The 16,345-nt window shown below is 37.3% G+C and overlaps 1 protein-coding gene across 5 annotated transcripts in view; it reads right to left on the bottom strand.

The window, feature by feature from the left end:
• The window catches only part of cntn5 (contactin 5), a 155,231-nt gene that overhangs the window by 9,301 nt on the left and 129,585 nt on the right, over nt 1-16,345 (bottom strand). For 4 of the 5 annotated variants that reach the window (XM_016680663.1, XM_007569936.2, XM_007569935.2 and 1 more), the window contains 5 exons: nt 16,127-16,314; nt 12,615-12,735; nt 8,345-8,503; nt 4,490-4,639; nt 3,844-3,914 (listed from right to left, as the gene is read on the bottom strand). In XM_016680663.1, the coding sequence (XP_016536149.1) occupies nt 3,844-3,914; nt 4,490-4,639; nt 8,345-8,503; nt 12,615-12,735; nt 16,127-16,314 (689 nt within the window). The remainder of the gene's footprint in view (nt 1-3,843; nt 3,915-4,489; nt 4,640-8,344; nt 8,504-12,614; nt 12,736-16,126; nt 16,315-16,345) is intronic. The other variant, XM_016680665.1, reaches the window with a different exon arrangement.

Raw genomic sequence — 16,345 nt, 5'->3', positions numbered from 1 at the left:
AGGAAGGAAGGAAGGAAGGAAGGAAGGAAGGAAGGAAGGAAGGAAGGAAGGAAGGAAGGAAGGAAGATTTTGAAAATGGGATTTTCCATACTTTCTATTTACAAACTTTTCCAGACCTGTAACTAATGAGATCAAACTTTTTCAGGCTACGAACAAAAAGTTAGTCAGAGTAACATTTTTTATTTAAAAATACTCACTGTTTTCATAAGGTCGTCTTTAGAAGACAACACAATTTTATTTCATATTGCATCACATCAGTTTATACCCTAAGGTTTCTCTTGCACGATAACTTCATTCACCTCTTCTCATGTGGAAAAGCATTTTATTCCAAGGCTGAAATGTTTATTATTTTGTAGAATGGCAGTTGGAGAACAAATTCAATAAAAATAAGTAGGAAATATGATTCACAATACAGGAGATGGGTCTGAAATATGAAAAGGTCACTTTGCCCTATGATAATGCTTACTGGAGCCTCACAAGAGAACCCCAACCTTTGTGATATATTTCTGGTTATAATGTGCAGCTCACTTTTATTTCTTCTTTAAAAAAGTTTGAGGGTTCCTGGGAGTTTGTGCATTACCAAGTGAGTTATTTTATCTGTACTTCTGCAGGATTTCCTGTAGAGACTAGTCATTAAAAAGCTGCATGAATGAAGAATTAAACATAATTTTAAAATAAAATCAAAGTTTGTAAAAAACAGAGTACTTTAAAAATACCACAAGAGTGCCTTTGTGTTTCTGAGCTGAAAAATATAACTCCCAGCTGAACACACTGTGACAAACTGACAATGTCGTCTGATGAGATTTGTGTTTATTTATGTAACCAGATTCTCTGTCGCGTCACATTGTGCGTGGCATCGCATATAGATATTTCATTAGAGTTCGGTTAGACAGAGATTTAAACACAGAAAATATGATGAATCACTCCTCCATTTATCAGGCTACACAGTTCTGTGAAAGTTAACTCAGAGTTTTTGTCGCATTAAAGGCCTTCGTTGAATTTTATTGGGGTTTTATGTGAATGGGCAACTCACAATCAAGCGTGACTGCAAATGGAAGGAGAACAACATGACTCTGAGAGCTTTGGCTGTGTTGAGGGTTGTACATTTTCCATGTGGCTAAAATGTTCAGCTTAATAAGAAAACTTGAGCTGCCTCCTGGCTGCTTCCCTGATAAATACTCTCCATGACTCAACAGGCAGATTAGGTGTCCAGTCGTGTCTGGGTAGGTTTGCTTTTGTGCCATGCTCTTTCTGTTTTCAGATGGCAGCTTGAGGGCTGCACCGTGAAATGTTCAAAAGTTTACACCCGATTTGATAATGTGAATAATAAAACAAGCTAGCCTTGCCTTCAAATTTTCCACATTTCTGATGATCTTCATGATGTATAATATTTTATAACAAACCTCTGAGGTCTTCACAACACATCTGGATTCATAAAGAGGTTAAACTATACTTTTAATAATTAGTTGAGTTCTTGTGTTGGATTTTCTTTATAGGCATCAAAGCAAAGATGAATAAATACAACAGACTTTTCAGATTTTTACTTGACAAAATAAAAATACATGTATTTTTTTTCCCTTTTTACAACTATGGACTACAATATGTCCATTTATCCCCAAAAGACTTGAAGTTTGATTGCCAAAAAGGTTTATGTAATGCAAATTCTTTTCCATCATTTAGTGAAGTTTAATACTGATGCCTAGCATTTCCATTGCACCGTGACTGCAGCTCTTCTCTAGCTAGGATGCTTGGCATGATACCAAAAGTTTTACACACCTGATAACTAAAATTTGCTGGAGTAAAAAAGCAGCTTAGTATTACACAAATACATTTTACACCCATTGCTTGGAGTGAAACAGATCCTCAGGACTTAGAGGGGCTGCAAAAAAAAGAAACTAATTTCAACTACAAGGAACACAAGGACTGCAGCTTTGAAACATCCTAGGTCCACATTTATCTAACTCGATCGGGAGTTAAAGAGAATTCTAAGTTTTATGATTCAAAATGTATCATTGCTAACCTTTGACAGTACTCAGGAGTTAGTTGATGTCTTTGCTTGCCAGACTGCATGCAAAATGACTTTCTGTATCATAGTTTCTTAAATAAATGTGAGGATAGTGGTAATAAGGGGAATCTGTCCACTGAAAGTCTTTCCCTGAGATAAATCCTGTCAGTGTCATTGGGATTTATAAAATATTTTATTGTCAAAGAAGAGATTGTATAATCTCAAATTTTCCCAGCCACCTATGCTCAAGTCTACACTTTAAATACTCTCACAAACCCCTCAATACATTCGCTCCTGTATTCCAATTTAAGAGCACGTCTGGACTCTTCAAAATCTGCTTTGAGACTTCTTGCTACATTTTAATTGGATCCAACTTTGATGGCTCAGGGAATAGGACGACAGGTCCCCAGCACACATGAAGATGAAGTGCAGCTATTCATCTTACTGTATTTTACCTAGAGTGAATAAAACTCACTGTAAAACTAATGCAATCATCTGTGCAACGGGAAATCATCAATCGGCTTCTTTCAAGCAGAACCACGAGGACCGGCGTCATTCATCAACCATGCTCTATTCCGCTTAATAATGCATGACAAGTATTCCCAGACAACAAAAATGAAAGTTTTTGATGAAAAGCACATGTAGCAGCAAGCCCTACATCACTATTAAGTCACATTTACATTCAAAATTTATTATTTAGCGATCATTAAATTCTGAGGCCGACAATCGGGAAGTTCTATTAAGGTCCGTAAAATCAGTGCTGATGATTATTTTAACTGAGGGCAACAGAATCTTCTTTAATATATATAAAAAAAAATTCCCTTCTCACCCTCCGCGGGTGGTCTCTTTCATCCTCTGAGCTCGGGTCCTCTACCAGAGGCCTGGGAGCTTCAGGGTTCTGCGCAGTATCTTGGCTGTGCCTAGAACTGCACATTTCTGGACTGAGATGTCTGATGTTGTTCCTGGGATCTGTTTGAGCCACTGCTCCAGTTTGGGGGTGACTGCCCCGAGGGCCCCGATGACCACAGGCACCACTGTGGTCTTCACCTTCCAGGCCTTCTCCAGTTCCTCTCTGAGGCCCTGGTATTTCTCCAGTTTCTCATGCTCCTTTTTCCTGATGTTGTGGTCACTTGGTATTGCTACATCCACCACAACGGCTTTCCTCTGTTCTTTATCCACCACCACAATGTCCGGTTGGTTCGCCATTACCATCTTGTCTGTTTGGATCTGGAAGTCCCACAGGATCTTAGCTCGGTCATTCTCCACCACCTTTGGGGGTGTTCCCCACTTTGACCTCGGGGCTTCCAGTCCATATTCGGCACAGATGTTCCTGTACACTATGCCCGCCACTTGGTTATGTCGTTCCATGTATGCTTTCCCTGCCAGCATCTTGCACCCTGCTGTTATGTGCTGGACTGTCTCAGAGGCCTCCTTGCACAACCTACACCTTGGGTCTTGTCTGGTGTGGTAGATCTGAGCCTCTATTGCTCTGGTGTTTAGTGCCTGTTCCTGGGCGGCCAGGATGAGGGCCTCTGTGCTGTCCTTGAGTCCAGCTTTCTCCAGCCATTGGTAGGATTTCCTGATATCAGCCACTTCAGTTATTTGTCGGTGGTACATCCCATGTAGGGGCTATATATATATATATACACACACATATATATTGTAGGAGAAGTCTATTTAAATGAGGTCTATTAATGACTTGTTTTTCTCCAAAATGCGAGTTTTCCCAATTGAAACAGACACACCAATGTGACATTTGTTTTTTCTCCTCTCTCTTTTTTTTTTTTTGCAAATGCTGTCACACTTGTTCAACAGAGGGAGTTTGGCAGAGGACCTACCTCCCACGAGATGACCAGTTCGTGCCTGCGGCCGTTCCCTCCACTGACGTTCGATGGTGCCACGGCTGGAACTGTGTGGAAAGGTTAACACGGCATCACTTAACATGCAGCAAAGAAACTCTAAAAAGTTCAACTTTCTCTGAAAAACTGCGAAGGTAATAAATTAAATTACTTCACGTGTTAATACGGCAACATGTGATCACTTATATTTCGGAGAACTCGGACTATTGCATTATTGTTAAACCAAAACTTAAACTGAAAAAACTGAATGTAGTAATATTAAACCTTATTGTTGACATTTGGCCCACATACTGCAGCATTATAGATGGGTTAATTGTGTGGAGATACTGTTATTAGTTTGTTAATTACACTGAAAAGATGGGACTGATTGTAAAAGCTTCTCTGAAATGACCGCTGACCTTTGTAATTATTACATTTTATAGAGAAGAAATGACCAGCCAGTGAAGCCGCACAATGAATTTATGCACACTATAAATGCTATATGGTTATTGTTGCCTGAAGGCATGAAATGACTCACTGCTTTAGCAGAAAAAGTCCACTTGATATTTACTTGACCCTTCATGCATATGTCTGTCAAAATATGGGTGGGTTGTAGTGGCTGGGCAGCATTACTGAGAGACTTTACCTGCTTCTTTCGTCCTAACTTTTCTAGAGGGTGTGCTGGGATCACCTGTCCCAATGGCATTGCTGGCCACCACTCTGAACTCATATTCCACCCAGGGGCTGAGCTCCACAGCCATGGATGACTCCATGTCCCCCGTCACTGGGTCTGGGTCTGCAAATAAAGTAGGAACCGAGTTTGTTCAGTTAAAAAAATAATAGAGGTTTATATATTATACAAGAGGATCTCTAACATGAGGTCAAATGTGGACAAACCGTATCTAGTGTTGCAGTTAGAAAGCTTCTATCCCAAACTAAGCCATGATTTCTTTCTATTCTCTTTATTGCCCCAAAATGATTAAGTAGTCATTTGAGGGCTGAAGAAAAAGTTGTATGTTTTCGCACTAAAAAATATTTTCAATGTTGTTAACTAATGACTCTCGTTGCCTAACATTAATGTGTAAAAGCACTGATTTATTTTGTTTCCAAAATAGAAAATCATTTTATTTAACTGACATTAGTGCCCTCAAGAGAAAAAACAATGTTTGTGTCCTCCCATTTTAAATCAAAACAATGTTGTTTAAACAACAATGGGAGGATAAAATGAACCAACCTGACAAAGCTCTAAAATAACAAAAGTAAATATTACTTTCACAAACACTAAAGCTCTATACCATTATATTAATCAGTAGAAGATACTCTGGAAGTGCAAAAGAGTTAAATTCAACCATGTTCACCATGTGTCAATGAATTATCAAGTATTATATGTGTGCGATTAGGAACATTTCATTCATGGCTCAGTTTGTAGTTTAGTTGTTGACTATGTTGCTAATTTTGCCTAATAAGCCACAGGAGTTTCAGTCACAGGATATAAGCTTACTATAGAACTGCATCCTGGGTACAGAATAAACTTCACATCACAGGTGGTGATGTGCTCTGATGCGAGGAAACAGAACTGCTGCTTAAACAGTCTTTACCCATTTCAAAATAAGAGCCTGAAAATAAACATCCATCTACTTCAAGATTTCTTGACCGTCGATAATTAAAACCTCATCACAGATAAAGTTTATTCAGCTGAGAGTTTACAAAACAACCAAGTAAATTAGGGATTTAGAATTTATCAGAAAATATTAATTTAGGGGAATCTAACTGCGCTAAATATTTTCAAAGTCTGCAGAAGAGCTAACAAAAAGATTGCTCCAGTCTTAGCAAAGCAGTGAAGCAGTAGAAGTGTGCTAACTAACTAGAATAAAATAGATTGGATGTCTGATTGGATGGAATAAACTGTATTTAGTGAAGTGCCTTGAGATGGCACTTCATTTATGCTCAAATGCAGTCCAAAAAATGGCACCATAAAATAAGCCAAAAATTTTAATTTTTTTTTATATGACAATAATAATGATCCCCTATTTTTTTCTCTAAAAGTCCTGAAATTGGATGTAAAATCAGGCTTACAATTTCTGGGTCTAATATGTCATAACTGCAGCATAATTCCTTAAGGCATTATGTCATCTGAAGTTCGGATAGGAGTGCAGAGCTAAAACCATATTTATTGTCTTTGTTCTCACTCGCTGCACAGTTTTTCATTGCCTCTGCAGATTCACTGTGACTTGGCATATTTTCACACCAGGTGGTGGTGATACAGAATTTACTTAGCACTTGGAATTTGACATTTTGATGCATGAACAACTGCTTAATTGCAGCATCAGAGCACATAAAGAAGTAGAAGGCATTACGCATTCAATCAATTCTCAGACTTTCTGCAGAACTAAACTACATAATAAATCACAATCTGTTACTGAAAAGAATGAATAAACTGAAAAGAAAATTAACCACCAATCCAGTTCTTTTCCCCCTCCAAAATTCTATAATAAAGACATGTCAACACTGATCTTGCAGTAACAAACATTACCAAAAGCTTATCCATGTCACAAATGAACTAAAGGTCTCTGAAGCAGTGCAGCTTATGTTCTTATCGCCCAAAGCAGCCGACAATGAGACCCCTCTGTCAAGCACGCTGCTCCTCAAACATAAGCTGATAGCTTTGTGTGCAAGGAGTGAGGGCTAAAATGCAATCCCTGTTACGCTAATCTGAACAAGTTAAACACTGAAAATATATCACTGACTCCTAATTGCGCTTCATTGAATTAAATATAGTTGAACAGACATAATGTGAGAGGAGTGTATACAAAGTATGATTAATATATCTTTGGGGACGTATCATTATCACACCTTGGTCTCCACTATTATTATCACACGGTATATTAAGACAGATTACACACAACGCTTAGCGAGCTTTCATCTGTTATGTCAAATAATAATAACTCATGGTTATCCTGGAAAGTTACAGAAAAGGGAATTTAATTTGCTCCAAAGATCTGAAAGTGCTACACTAGATGAATGGCGAAGTCTGGTAATTCAAGTCCAAAAGGTTAATTTTCCCATAAGTGCTGATCTGACACACAATACAATTTCCACCACTGACATTTAAACCAGACTCTTTACGTTTTACACAATTCTCCTGAAAGATACAGAATAAAAGTCTTGGTGACCTCATATGCCTTTCTGAAACGATTTAATCTGAACAGGAAGTTAAAGCGAACCAATTACATGTTTGGACGACGGGCTTCATAATACATGTTCATTACATTTTTGGTACAAATTCATTCTCAATGAGATTTCACCTGCTCAGTTCTGCCTATTTTGAGCCTCTTTCAAAATGAGCTGTTTTAGGGCCTCTTGTCACTTTAAACCCAAATAAGTTGATGCTAGCCACAACACCCAAGAGTGTTCACTCTTTATAAATGTGAAAATAGCTGTAAAAGATTAGCAGTTGTACAAAAATACATCTTTGACCTGAGTCAGACCCAGAACCAGAAAAACATTGAGTCTCCTTTTTTTCGAAAAGGAAGAAGCAGTAGTTTCTAATAGCAAGTCAACAATAAAACACTCGTCTTTTCCAGCAGCCATTGTACAGCAGTTTAACCCATTGTAAAATGGTTGGAGCCATGCTGAAGCTCAGCTTGAGTTGCTAAGTGAGTAACTGGGCTCAGCTGAGGATGCTAGGTAAAGGAGTAGTCCCCGCAGATTGTGACTTAATAATGGGGAGGTTTGAGAAACGGCTTGTTTTCCAGACACCAAAAAAACATTATCCTATTGCCAGAAAACAGCTAGGTGTTCTTATTAAGTGCTTTTTGATTTTAGGAGCAACAGAGATCCAAAGGGAAGTAAAGACATAAATTAATTGTATACAAGGTCCCACTTAAGACACAAAAAGTCACTGCTGAAAAAGCTTATTGTCCAGCGTGCAGTGCTACAACAAGAAGTTTTAAGTGCTTGTGTTGTGTAGTACATGGGTATGCTTTTCAGCAGGGTGACACGTCTGAATGTCACCAACACAATGGTGGAGCTAGACTTCATTCGTCAGGGGGACTGAGCCTATTCTGGGGATCCAAAGATGACAATGACAGTTTTTTATATTTCTATGTAACCACTCTGTTTGATGAATTCAATGTGAATACAACTTTTTAAATTGAATTACTGAAATACACCAAGCTTTTTGATTATACTCAAATTCATTGAGTTGCTCCTATATGTGATCATCATTTTATTTGGTTGTAGGAATGCTGCAACACAAGCAATGCTGTGCAAAAATAATGCAGTAAATACATTTTCTTACAAAGTTATTAAAGAATGGATCCATCTAAAACTAAATTAAATCACACAATGGTATAATAATAAGGGTATTAAAACTAACTTTGCTTTAGTTAAGCCTTTTCCCCATCTCTGTTTATGACTTTGGTCAGGATTAAGATCCAAGTTTATTGCCCCACATTGAGCTTTTAAATCTAGAGGCAGCTATTTGCTCCTTATCGATTACCTGTTTTGACAGTTTGCCACCCCAACGAAAAGGGGCTCCGGGCTTGTAAATTATAGGTGCTGATAGGGCTGTGGTTGTCGAGGCCACGAGTCCAGGACAAGGTGGCTGTCGTATCTGTGATCTCCTCCACTATCACCACTCCAGGGGGTCCAGGAGGACCTGGTAGGGGAATAATTAGGGGCCAGATTAAATTATAGCTGTAAACATTTAAGCCTCTAAACAAACATCTCCAAAATGTCAGGACATAAGGACAAAGAACAAAAAAAATCAATCAGCTGCTGTTCGAAAAGTGTTTAAGGGAACCTGACGGCGTTGCACTGAATAAGACAGCGATAGGAAACTCTGCATTTTAATTCAGCTGAACATATGTTCCTTTGAGCCCTCTGAGGTAAACGCAATCTGTAAGTGCTCTGAACATCTAAGGACTTCAGGGTGAACAGATGTAAAAGAAAAGCTGGCAGGTGACATCCTCAGTAAAAATCAGTGTAATGTGCACTTTAACAGTTCCTGTAAGAGGGCTGCAATAAAAGAAGTACTTGCAATTTGGTCGTAAGAGTTAAACACAACATTTGATGTAGGAGTAGTATGATTGTCTCTTGGCTGCAGAAACAAACGTTTGAGAAAGCAGGCTACAATATGAATGCTTTGGGACTGCATAACTTGTTTTGAGCCCACGTTGGTAAAACAGCTTGTTGGTTTTAACATCTGAAAAAATGCTTATGTCTAATGTTTACTTCATGTGAAGGACATGCTATGTATCATTTCCCAGATATCCCATTTAGTGTTTAGTTTCTAGCTGTTTATTAAATTCAGACACAGCAAAAAATAAAATCCAACAATAATTAAAAACTATGGGAAACTTGTAGGAAAAAATCCAATGGAGATTAACAGACCTGATGTGGTAAAACTGAAGGACCTTGCTTGCCATTATAATACTGAGAAATAGATTTAGATCAGTCAAGCCTTACTATTGATTTTTACAAATCAGATATGTTCTGCTGGTCTGAGCTTGTTTCCACTCAAACGGCTCCTCTCTGACTTTCCCCTGATTTCAACTGCTGCCTAAAACAAGTCTTTATACTGACTCTTCCCTCCAAAGTGGATCAAGACCTCTGAATGGATACACAAACATCAATATGTGACCTGACAGCTGGGTAGTTTCAGTGCATGCACTGTACGATTGCTGTAATCATCAGGGTTTTTGTTCGGATCCCGGCTGCCAGAACTCTGACTGAATGACAGTCTCTCTTCTTTCATATCCTGTCTTGTTACGTTTTCTCTGTTTTTAAAGGCCAAATGATAGAAATACACTGGTGCCACTCTGAATCAGAAACACAGATACAATCTTAGGTTTACATACCCTCCCAGTGGATATGAAGGTCATAATGTTTAGACTTTTACTTTATGTTCTTTTTTTGTGGCCTTATCTATACGCAACAAACAACTTAAATGGTTTTTGAGGAACAAGAAAGTGGAACTTCATGTGTGACAGTATTAAAAAAACTATACATACAACCTTGAAGGTACACTGTGCACACATCAACACTAATGTCTGACAATGAGTCCCTTAACAATTTGTACCTTGACCAAATGCCCTTTTGTAGCCCAGCCTTGGGCATGTTTCTGGCTGAACAATTGACAACTTATCTTTGCAGTGTATGGTTGAGCTCGATTTAATTGGGTGGGTTCCAGGCACAGAACTGTTCTTTTTTTTAAGAATAGTGCAGAAATCTTTAAACAGAAGGTTAATAAAAGTCTGTTCAATCAATTCAACACTATCTCTGGTTTGTATTTAGAACATTTGTCCTGTTTGAAGATCCAGTTACGTCCAAGTTTCCACCAGTTGACCCAATCTTTCACCCTCTGTGCAAAGGAAATTGGTTCGCGTGTTTATGGATGACCAAGAAGCCACCAAGGCCAATGTATACCATACTCTATCATGAAGAGACACCAGACATTATTCGCTCTGCATTTCCACAGACTGAAAAGGTCTTGACCAAGAAAGAAGAACCTACCCTATGCTTGTTACCTTCAAGCTCAACTGAAATGTGTTGACATCAACATGCATAATCTTCTGGGGAAAGTTTTAAGGGTCCCACATACGCTAGCATACGTCACTCTTCCGACACCATGCGAACTCAAACTGTTGTATGCAGGGTGGATAAGGTTGGGAGTTAACGTAAACAGTTGCAAGGATGTGCAGCTGCTAGACTGCCACTTTGTACCACACTAACAGGTGAGCACATAGTGGCAGCTGTTAATTGTCTCATAACATGATGGCCAAAAATCCTACCTGCAAGTAATGGGGCTGGTCGCCCATCAAACTTGATAGTATCTATTCAGATTGTGGGAAATGAAGTAATTTATCACGAGAAGTATGCAAACTGTACGCTCAACTATGAAATCTTAACCGTCTGCAGGCATGTTTCTGCAGACGGTTAAGATTGCAGAAACATGCAATCTTAACTGAATAATTAACAACTCCTTAGGACAATATGTCTAAAGGAGTCAATGATTGAGCTGTTTGGCTACAATAACAAGAAGAATGTGTTTCAAAAAGTTAACGTGAGGCTTTCAAACCAACTAATACTGTTGCAACCGACAAACATGGCGGCGGTAGCATGATGTTGAAGAAACTGGTTTACTGTGAAACAATGAGGGACGAAGACTACTTTGAAATTCTTCAACTACCTTTCCATAACAGCTTGGTGGTTGAGTTTTGGAAATAATTGAGTTTATTGACAGTGATTTCAATCACATCAAAACTGTTTGTGTTTGTTTGTTTGTTTGAAAAGGATAACAAATAAGCCAGAGTTAAGCTTTTTGATTTATTGGCAGGGCTCAAAAGTACAATCTGTGCCAGGAAAAAACCCATAATATAAATGCTCTATAAACTCAAATATTAATATGTATGTACATATTTGAACAAATCCCTACTTTTAGATCAAAGAAAATAAAATAAAACCTGAAAAAAAAAACTTTTTTTTTTTTTTTTTTTTTTTTTTTTTTTTAAAACATGAAAATTTTTTACATTTAGCTGACAGGTCAGAGTTCATACAGCAGCTCAGAAAACAATTCTAATCTGAAAATTTATTTTGCATCCATTCTGATCTTGAGTTTACGTAAACTTCCGAGTAGAACTTTAAATGACAACCAGGCATTCTGGGTGAACAGTTTTTGTTATTTCATACGAGGCAATCTTAAAGTTATGAGGCATAGGTCCTCTATTGCTCACTTAGAGATAATTAACCTGAAAGCTCGTAATTGTCTCACAACACGATGGTCAAAAATCCCACCTGCATGTAAAATAATCAAATGCTTTTCCACAACATTTACCAAAAACAAGTTTTATTACCAGACAATAAAAGCTAAACATTCAGCACAGTATATTAAACCTGTTCAAGCAGTCAGGCAATCTGTTAGGCACTCTCAAATTAATAATATTAAATTAACCTAGACAGGCAAAATAAGTGCGCTAAATGTGTTAATGTGCAATCGTCCCCATAAGGAGGGAAATCTCAAATGTCCAATAAAATTAACCAACCTTTTACATGTTCTGCACCAGCATTAAAGAACTTCACTGGATAGAAGTACTATTTGGCACATTTTGCAGGATTTCTAAGACACACGTACAATGCCTTGATTGAGTATTTAAATACAACTTTTTCACATTTTCTTACATTACAATGACCATGTTTTAACACATACAAGTGCATAATTGTGAAATGACTAATAGTTTTCTAAATGTTTAAAAAATAAAAACCCTGAATGAATGAAGTTTATTAGAGCCTCTAATGAATTTATGGTGCGTAGAGTTGCCACTCATCCTGTAAAATTTATTTGGTTGTTAAATATAGTGAACAAACTGTGTCCTGTACCGGTTCAAAAAGGGACACAATTTGTTCTGTATTTTTATGTATGTCCATCACTCACATCCTGTCATCCACACATCGTCTCTAAATGTAAAACTAATGAACACAATAAATTACAAGTAATGCTGAGGCTGGTAAAATTGTTGCGGCAGAACTTGCGATGGACCTCCTGATCTGCTCTGGACCAATTCTGCTGTCACGGTTGCCAAGAGACAGACACTCCACATGCTTTCAACACCTTTTTTAAAATGTCTACTTTCATATATTTTATGTTCTATATTCTATATATATTTTATATTCTTTGTTTACAATATATTACATAATGTCATAAAGTGATGATGAGCTTTCCAGAGCATAGCATCATAGCTCACTGATCCATCAAAATAAAACAAGCTTACCTCGCACCAGAAGTTCTGCCTCTGCAAACACTGTGTCGGCACTGGTCTGGGCTCTGCATCCATACTTCCCAGCATGCTTCAGCAAAATGCTCCTAATCATCAGATCCACTGTTGAAGTCTGCTGCAATTTGGGAAAGGAAGGCATAAAAAAAAAAAAAATCAGGCGTGAGGCAACCCTAAATGTGTGTGACACAAGACGTGTGATTTCATTACATCTTGTAGAGGCTCATGTGGCTTGAGAGATTCCTGTTTAATTCAGGTGCTTGCTTGGCGCTACATTCTTCAGCTACTAGTATTTTCTTGCTACTGAAATGAGAAAAGCCTGAGGCAAGACTGGGAATAATCCAAGGTCTACAGGCAGCTGTTTAACACGAAACCTGATTAAAATTACAAACCATGCTCCAGCACAGCCTCTGTTGTGCCTTGTGAAGGACTGTCACTGCACATACTTTCTCTCTTGAGCACAGTTGTGGCCGAGAGCACCGCAGGATATAAGTTTTTTTTTTTTATGCTCACTGTTGATAAAGAAACAGTGACGTAACCATGGCAATTTGCTTTTGTGCTTTGTTTTAATTAATTAATTTCTTGGTAATTACGTTTCACTGTGTTTGGAAGAAAAGTCTAGTTTCTGTATTTTTTTCCCCTCAAAACATAAAACAAAAGTTGAACGACTTTTAGAACATTAGTCAACACTAAACTGTATTTATTGAGATGCTGAGAATCGTTGGACAATTAAAAGGTCAAAAATGATATAAAGGAAGCAAAGGTTTACATACATTTCTACATAAAACATTTTTTTGAGTCGGTAATTGGATTTCATCATCTCTCCATTTCTCATACTCAGATCGACATTTGTAAAGAAACTTCATCTTGTAAAATTTATTTTGCAGAAAATTACAGTGTATTTAGACAAATATCTGCTCCTTGAACTTTGAAACCGTTTTGTCACATGAGTCATAAACTAACAATAATCAGCACGTAAACTGGAAATGGAGAACTATCCGTGGTTCTTTAAAAGAAGCTACTTCTATATTTGATTTATCCCCCTTTTTTGTGACTCCTAAGTGAAACTCTTCCAAAGTTGCCTTTATGGCAGAGAGGTTAGAAGGAAGCTTTTGTTGAAGGAAAATCTCAGGAAGTTCTTTTAAGCAGTTTGCCACAGGCCAGGTCACACGGCAAACATGTGGAGGGAGATGCTGCGGTCTACGACTCCATTTCAACGTTTGGCCTAATGACAAAACATTATGTGTGATGAACCACCGACTCTGCGTTTCATCCTGAACACACCATTGCCTCCATGAATAAAAATAGTGACAGCTTCATGTTGTGAGGTCAGGTAAGAAGCTTAATAAAACAGCAATACTTCAGCGCTACCCTTTCTAATATACATACATACATGGATTAAATCAAGCCATATTCATGTGTTAGAATGACCAAGTCAAATTCCGACCTTTAATATAGTTAAATATCGCTAGTCTGACACAACAAGTTAAAGATGGTTGCTTTAGCTGATCTGACACACTTTGGGGTGTTCTGCAAAGAGCAATGAGGTGAAATTACCTTCTGAGATGTCCAAGAATGCAAGAAAGATAGAATATAACCTAAAGCCATGCTTTTCAGATTTTATTTATGATTTTTTTTTTTAAGCTGTGTATCCTTTTCCTTCCACTTCATCATTAAGGACAATGGATGTTGGGCTATCGGATAAAATCCCAATGAGGTATATTAAGCTGTAATGGGGACAGATTGTGTAAAAACTCAAGAGGTATGAATATTTTGCATTACACTGTAGCCATGAAATGCGTAATCTAAAGACAATGTTAATCAAGGTTTATATACTATCATATGAACTACATACACACAAATGTATGTCAATTTGTGCTCCACTACTGAGATTTAAGAATGTTTAACACCCAATATGTTTACATTCTAAGTTGAGGAAACACTCTCCTTTTTTATCTGTGGAATAACAGATTCACATTTGGAAAGATAAAATATCACACAAGTAAGTGAAGATGACACACTGCATTTTTACAAGTAGCAGCTTTCTTCAGATGCTTCTTTAAGACTCCAGCCTTATTCTGTCCATATGTCGAGTATCATTAAAACAGCCCTCTTTAACCACCGTAGCAGCAACTGTGAGTCTTTTTAATGAGTATTCTGATTATTCCAGCAGCTGCCAGGTTGTTGTGAATGACATCACCTCAGCAATTCTTTCACCATCTTGTCTCACTCCTTCAACCTGCATCGCTGTCTGGAAAGGATACTCTTATTCTCAATATAAATTTTGATTAATTTGCATTAACAGTTTTGTTCTTTAACTGGCCTAAAACTATGAGTCATTTTTTTACGTTGTTTTTTTATACATGCTGGCATTTAGCAGTGTCAGAACTTTGCAGAAACCTTGATTTCTAATAACCCACATGCCAAAGTGAGGCATTCACTGATGTGTTTTGATACCTAGATTGCTGAAGCAGTACTGATTAGCAGTATTATGGCTTGATATATGCTTTTTGATTACAGCTGTACCTCTTATGTTTCCTCTGATTTTCATTTGTTCTGATATTTGTTATTTTCCCACACGGAGCAAAAAAAAAAAAAAAAAAAAAAAAATGCCATTTATGGATGTGCAAAGTAAAAGCATAAGCTGTTTTTTAAATACTTTATAGATAAAAGATAAGGTATACTGAGCTACACTTATTTCAAAAGAACTTTATTTTTTCCTTCATCCTAGGTTTCCTAAATAAGCTAAACCAATAAACCTGCCTTGCCTTGACTCTGTTAAATTAAATTATTAATCACAAGAGGGTGTATTCATTCATCGGAAAAAAAAAATAAAATCAGGAGTCAAATTTAAGTATAAAAGCACCAAAATGTTTTTTTTAATAACGTTTTTTATATATTTGTTATATTACTGAAGGCAAAAATGATTTTGTTAGTTGTGCAATTTTTACCATACTTTTTCTTTCCACTCAATTTTCTACTATTTTGTTAAATAGCACTGTGTGAAGATGCATTTTTGTTCATTTCTCTGTGTAACAGTGAACAGTCTTCTCCATGACTGTGTAGGCTACTGAATATAGTTTCTGTATTAAAAGTACATTTCTAAAGAATGTATGTAGTTTTACATTTTTTGGGATAAACAGCAAATGTTGGTTTTATTAGTTTACGGTCATAGTCTTAAAAAATAACAGACATAAGCTCGTAAAAACAACATGACTCATAGGTCTCTCTTTGTATATTAACTTGTTGAAATAACTATAAATTTTAAGATTGCCTTTGAATTGTATCGCAGACTATTTACCACAGAAATTACATTAAGAGGTTGAAAAACGCTTTGAATAAAAACAAATAAATTAATAATTTTATAAAATAGTGTAAAAATAAAAACAAAGTAGTAAACCTAAAACATACAACAATCTAGAAAGGATAAATGAGAAAATAAGACAGCAGGAAAACAGAAGGTTATCCAATACGATAAAGTTAGGCTTAGACTTAGCTTCTCTCCTTACTTTTGCTCTTACTGTCTGGATGTACTCAAAGTGGCTGCCATCTTGCTGAAAGTCGATCGGTTTCTGGTTGAAGAACCACTGAAAAGCCACATCCAGCGACGTGTCGTGTGTTGCTTTGCAGCTCAGTACGACGCTCTCCCCTACGGTCACCTCCACTCTGCTCGGGCTCAGCACCACACGCATGGCCTCTGGAAGCACAAAACTGCTGCACTGTCACCG

This window comes from Poecilia formosa, unplaced genomic scaffold, assembly GCF_000485575.1.
Source record: "Poecilia formosa unplaced genomic scaffold, Poecilia_formosa-5.1.2 Scaffold252, whole genome shotgun sequence".
Lineage (NCBI taxonomy): Eukaryota > Metazoa > Chordata > Actinopteri > Cyprinodontiformes > Poeciliidae > Poecilia > Poecilia formosa.
This window is presented reverse-complemented; position numbering and strand designations above follow the sequence as displayed.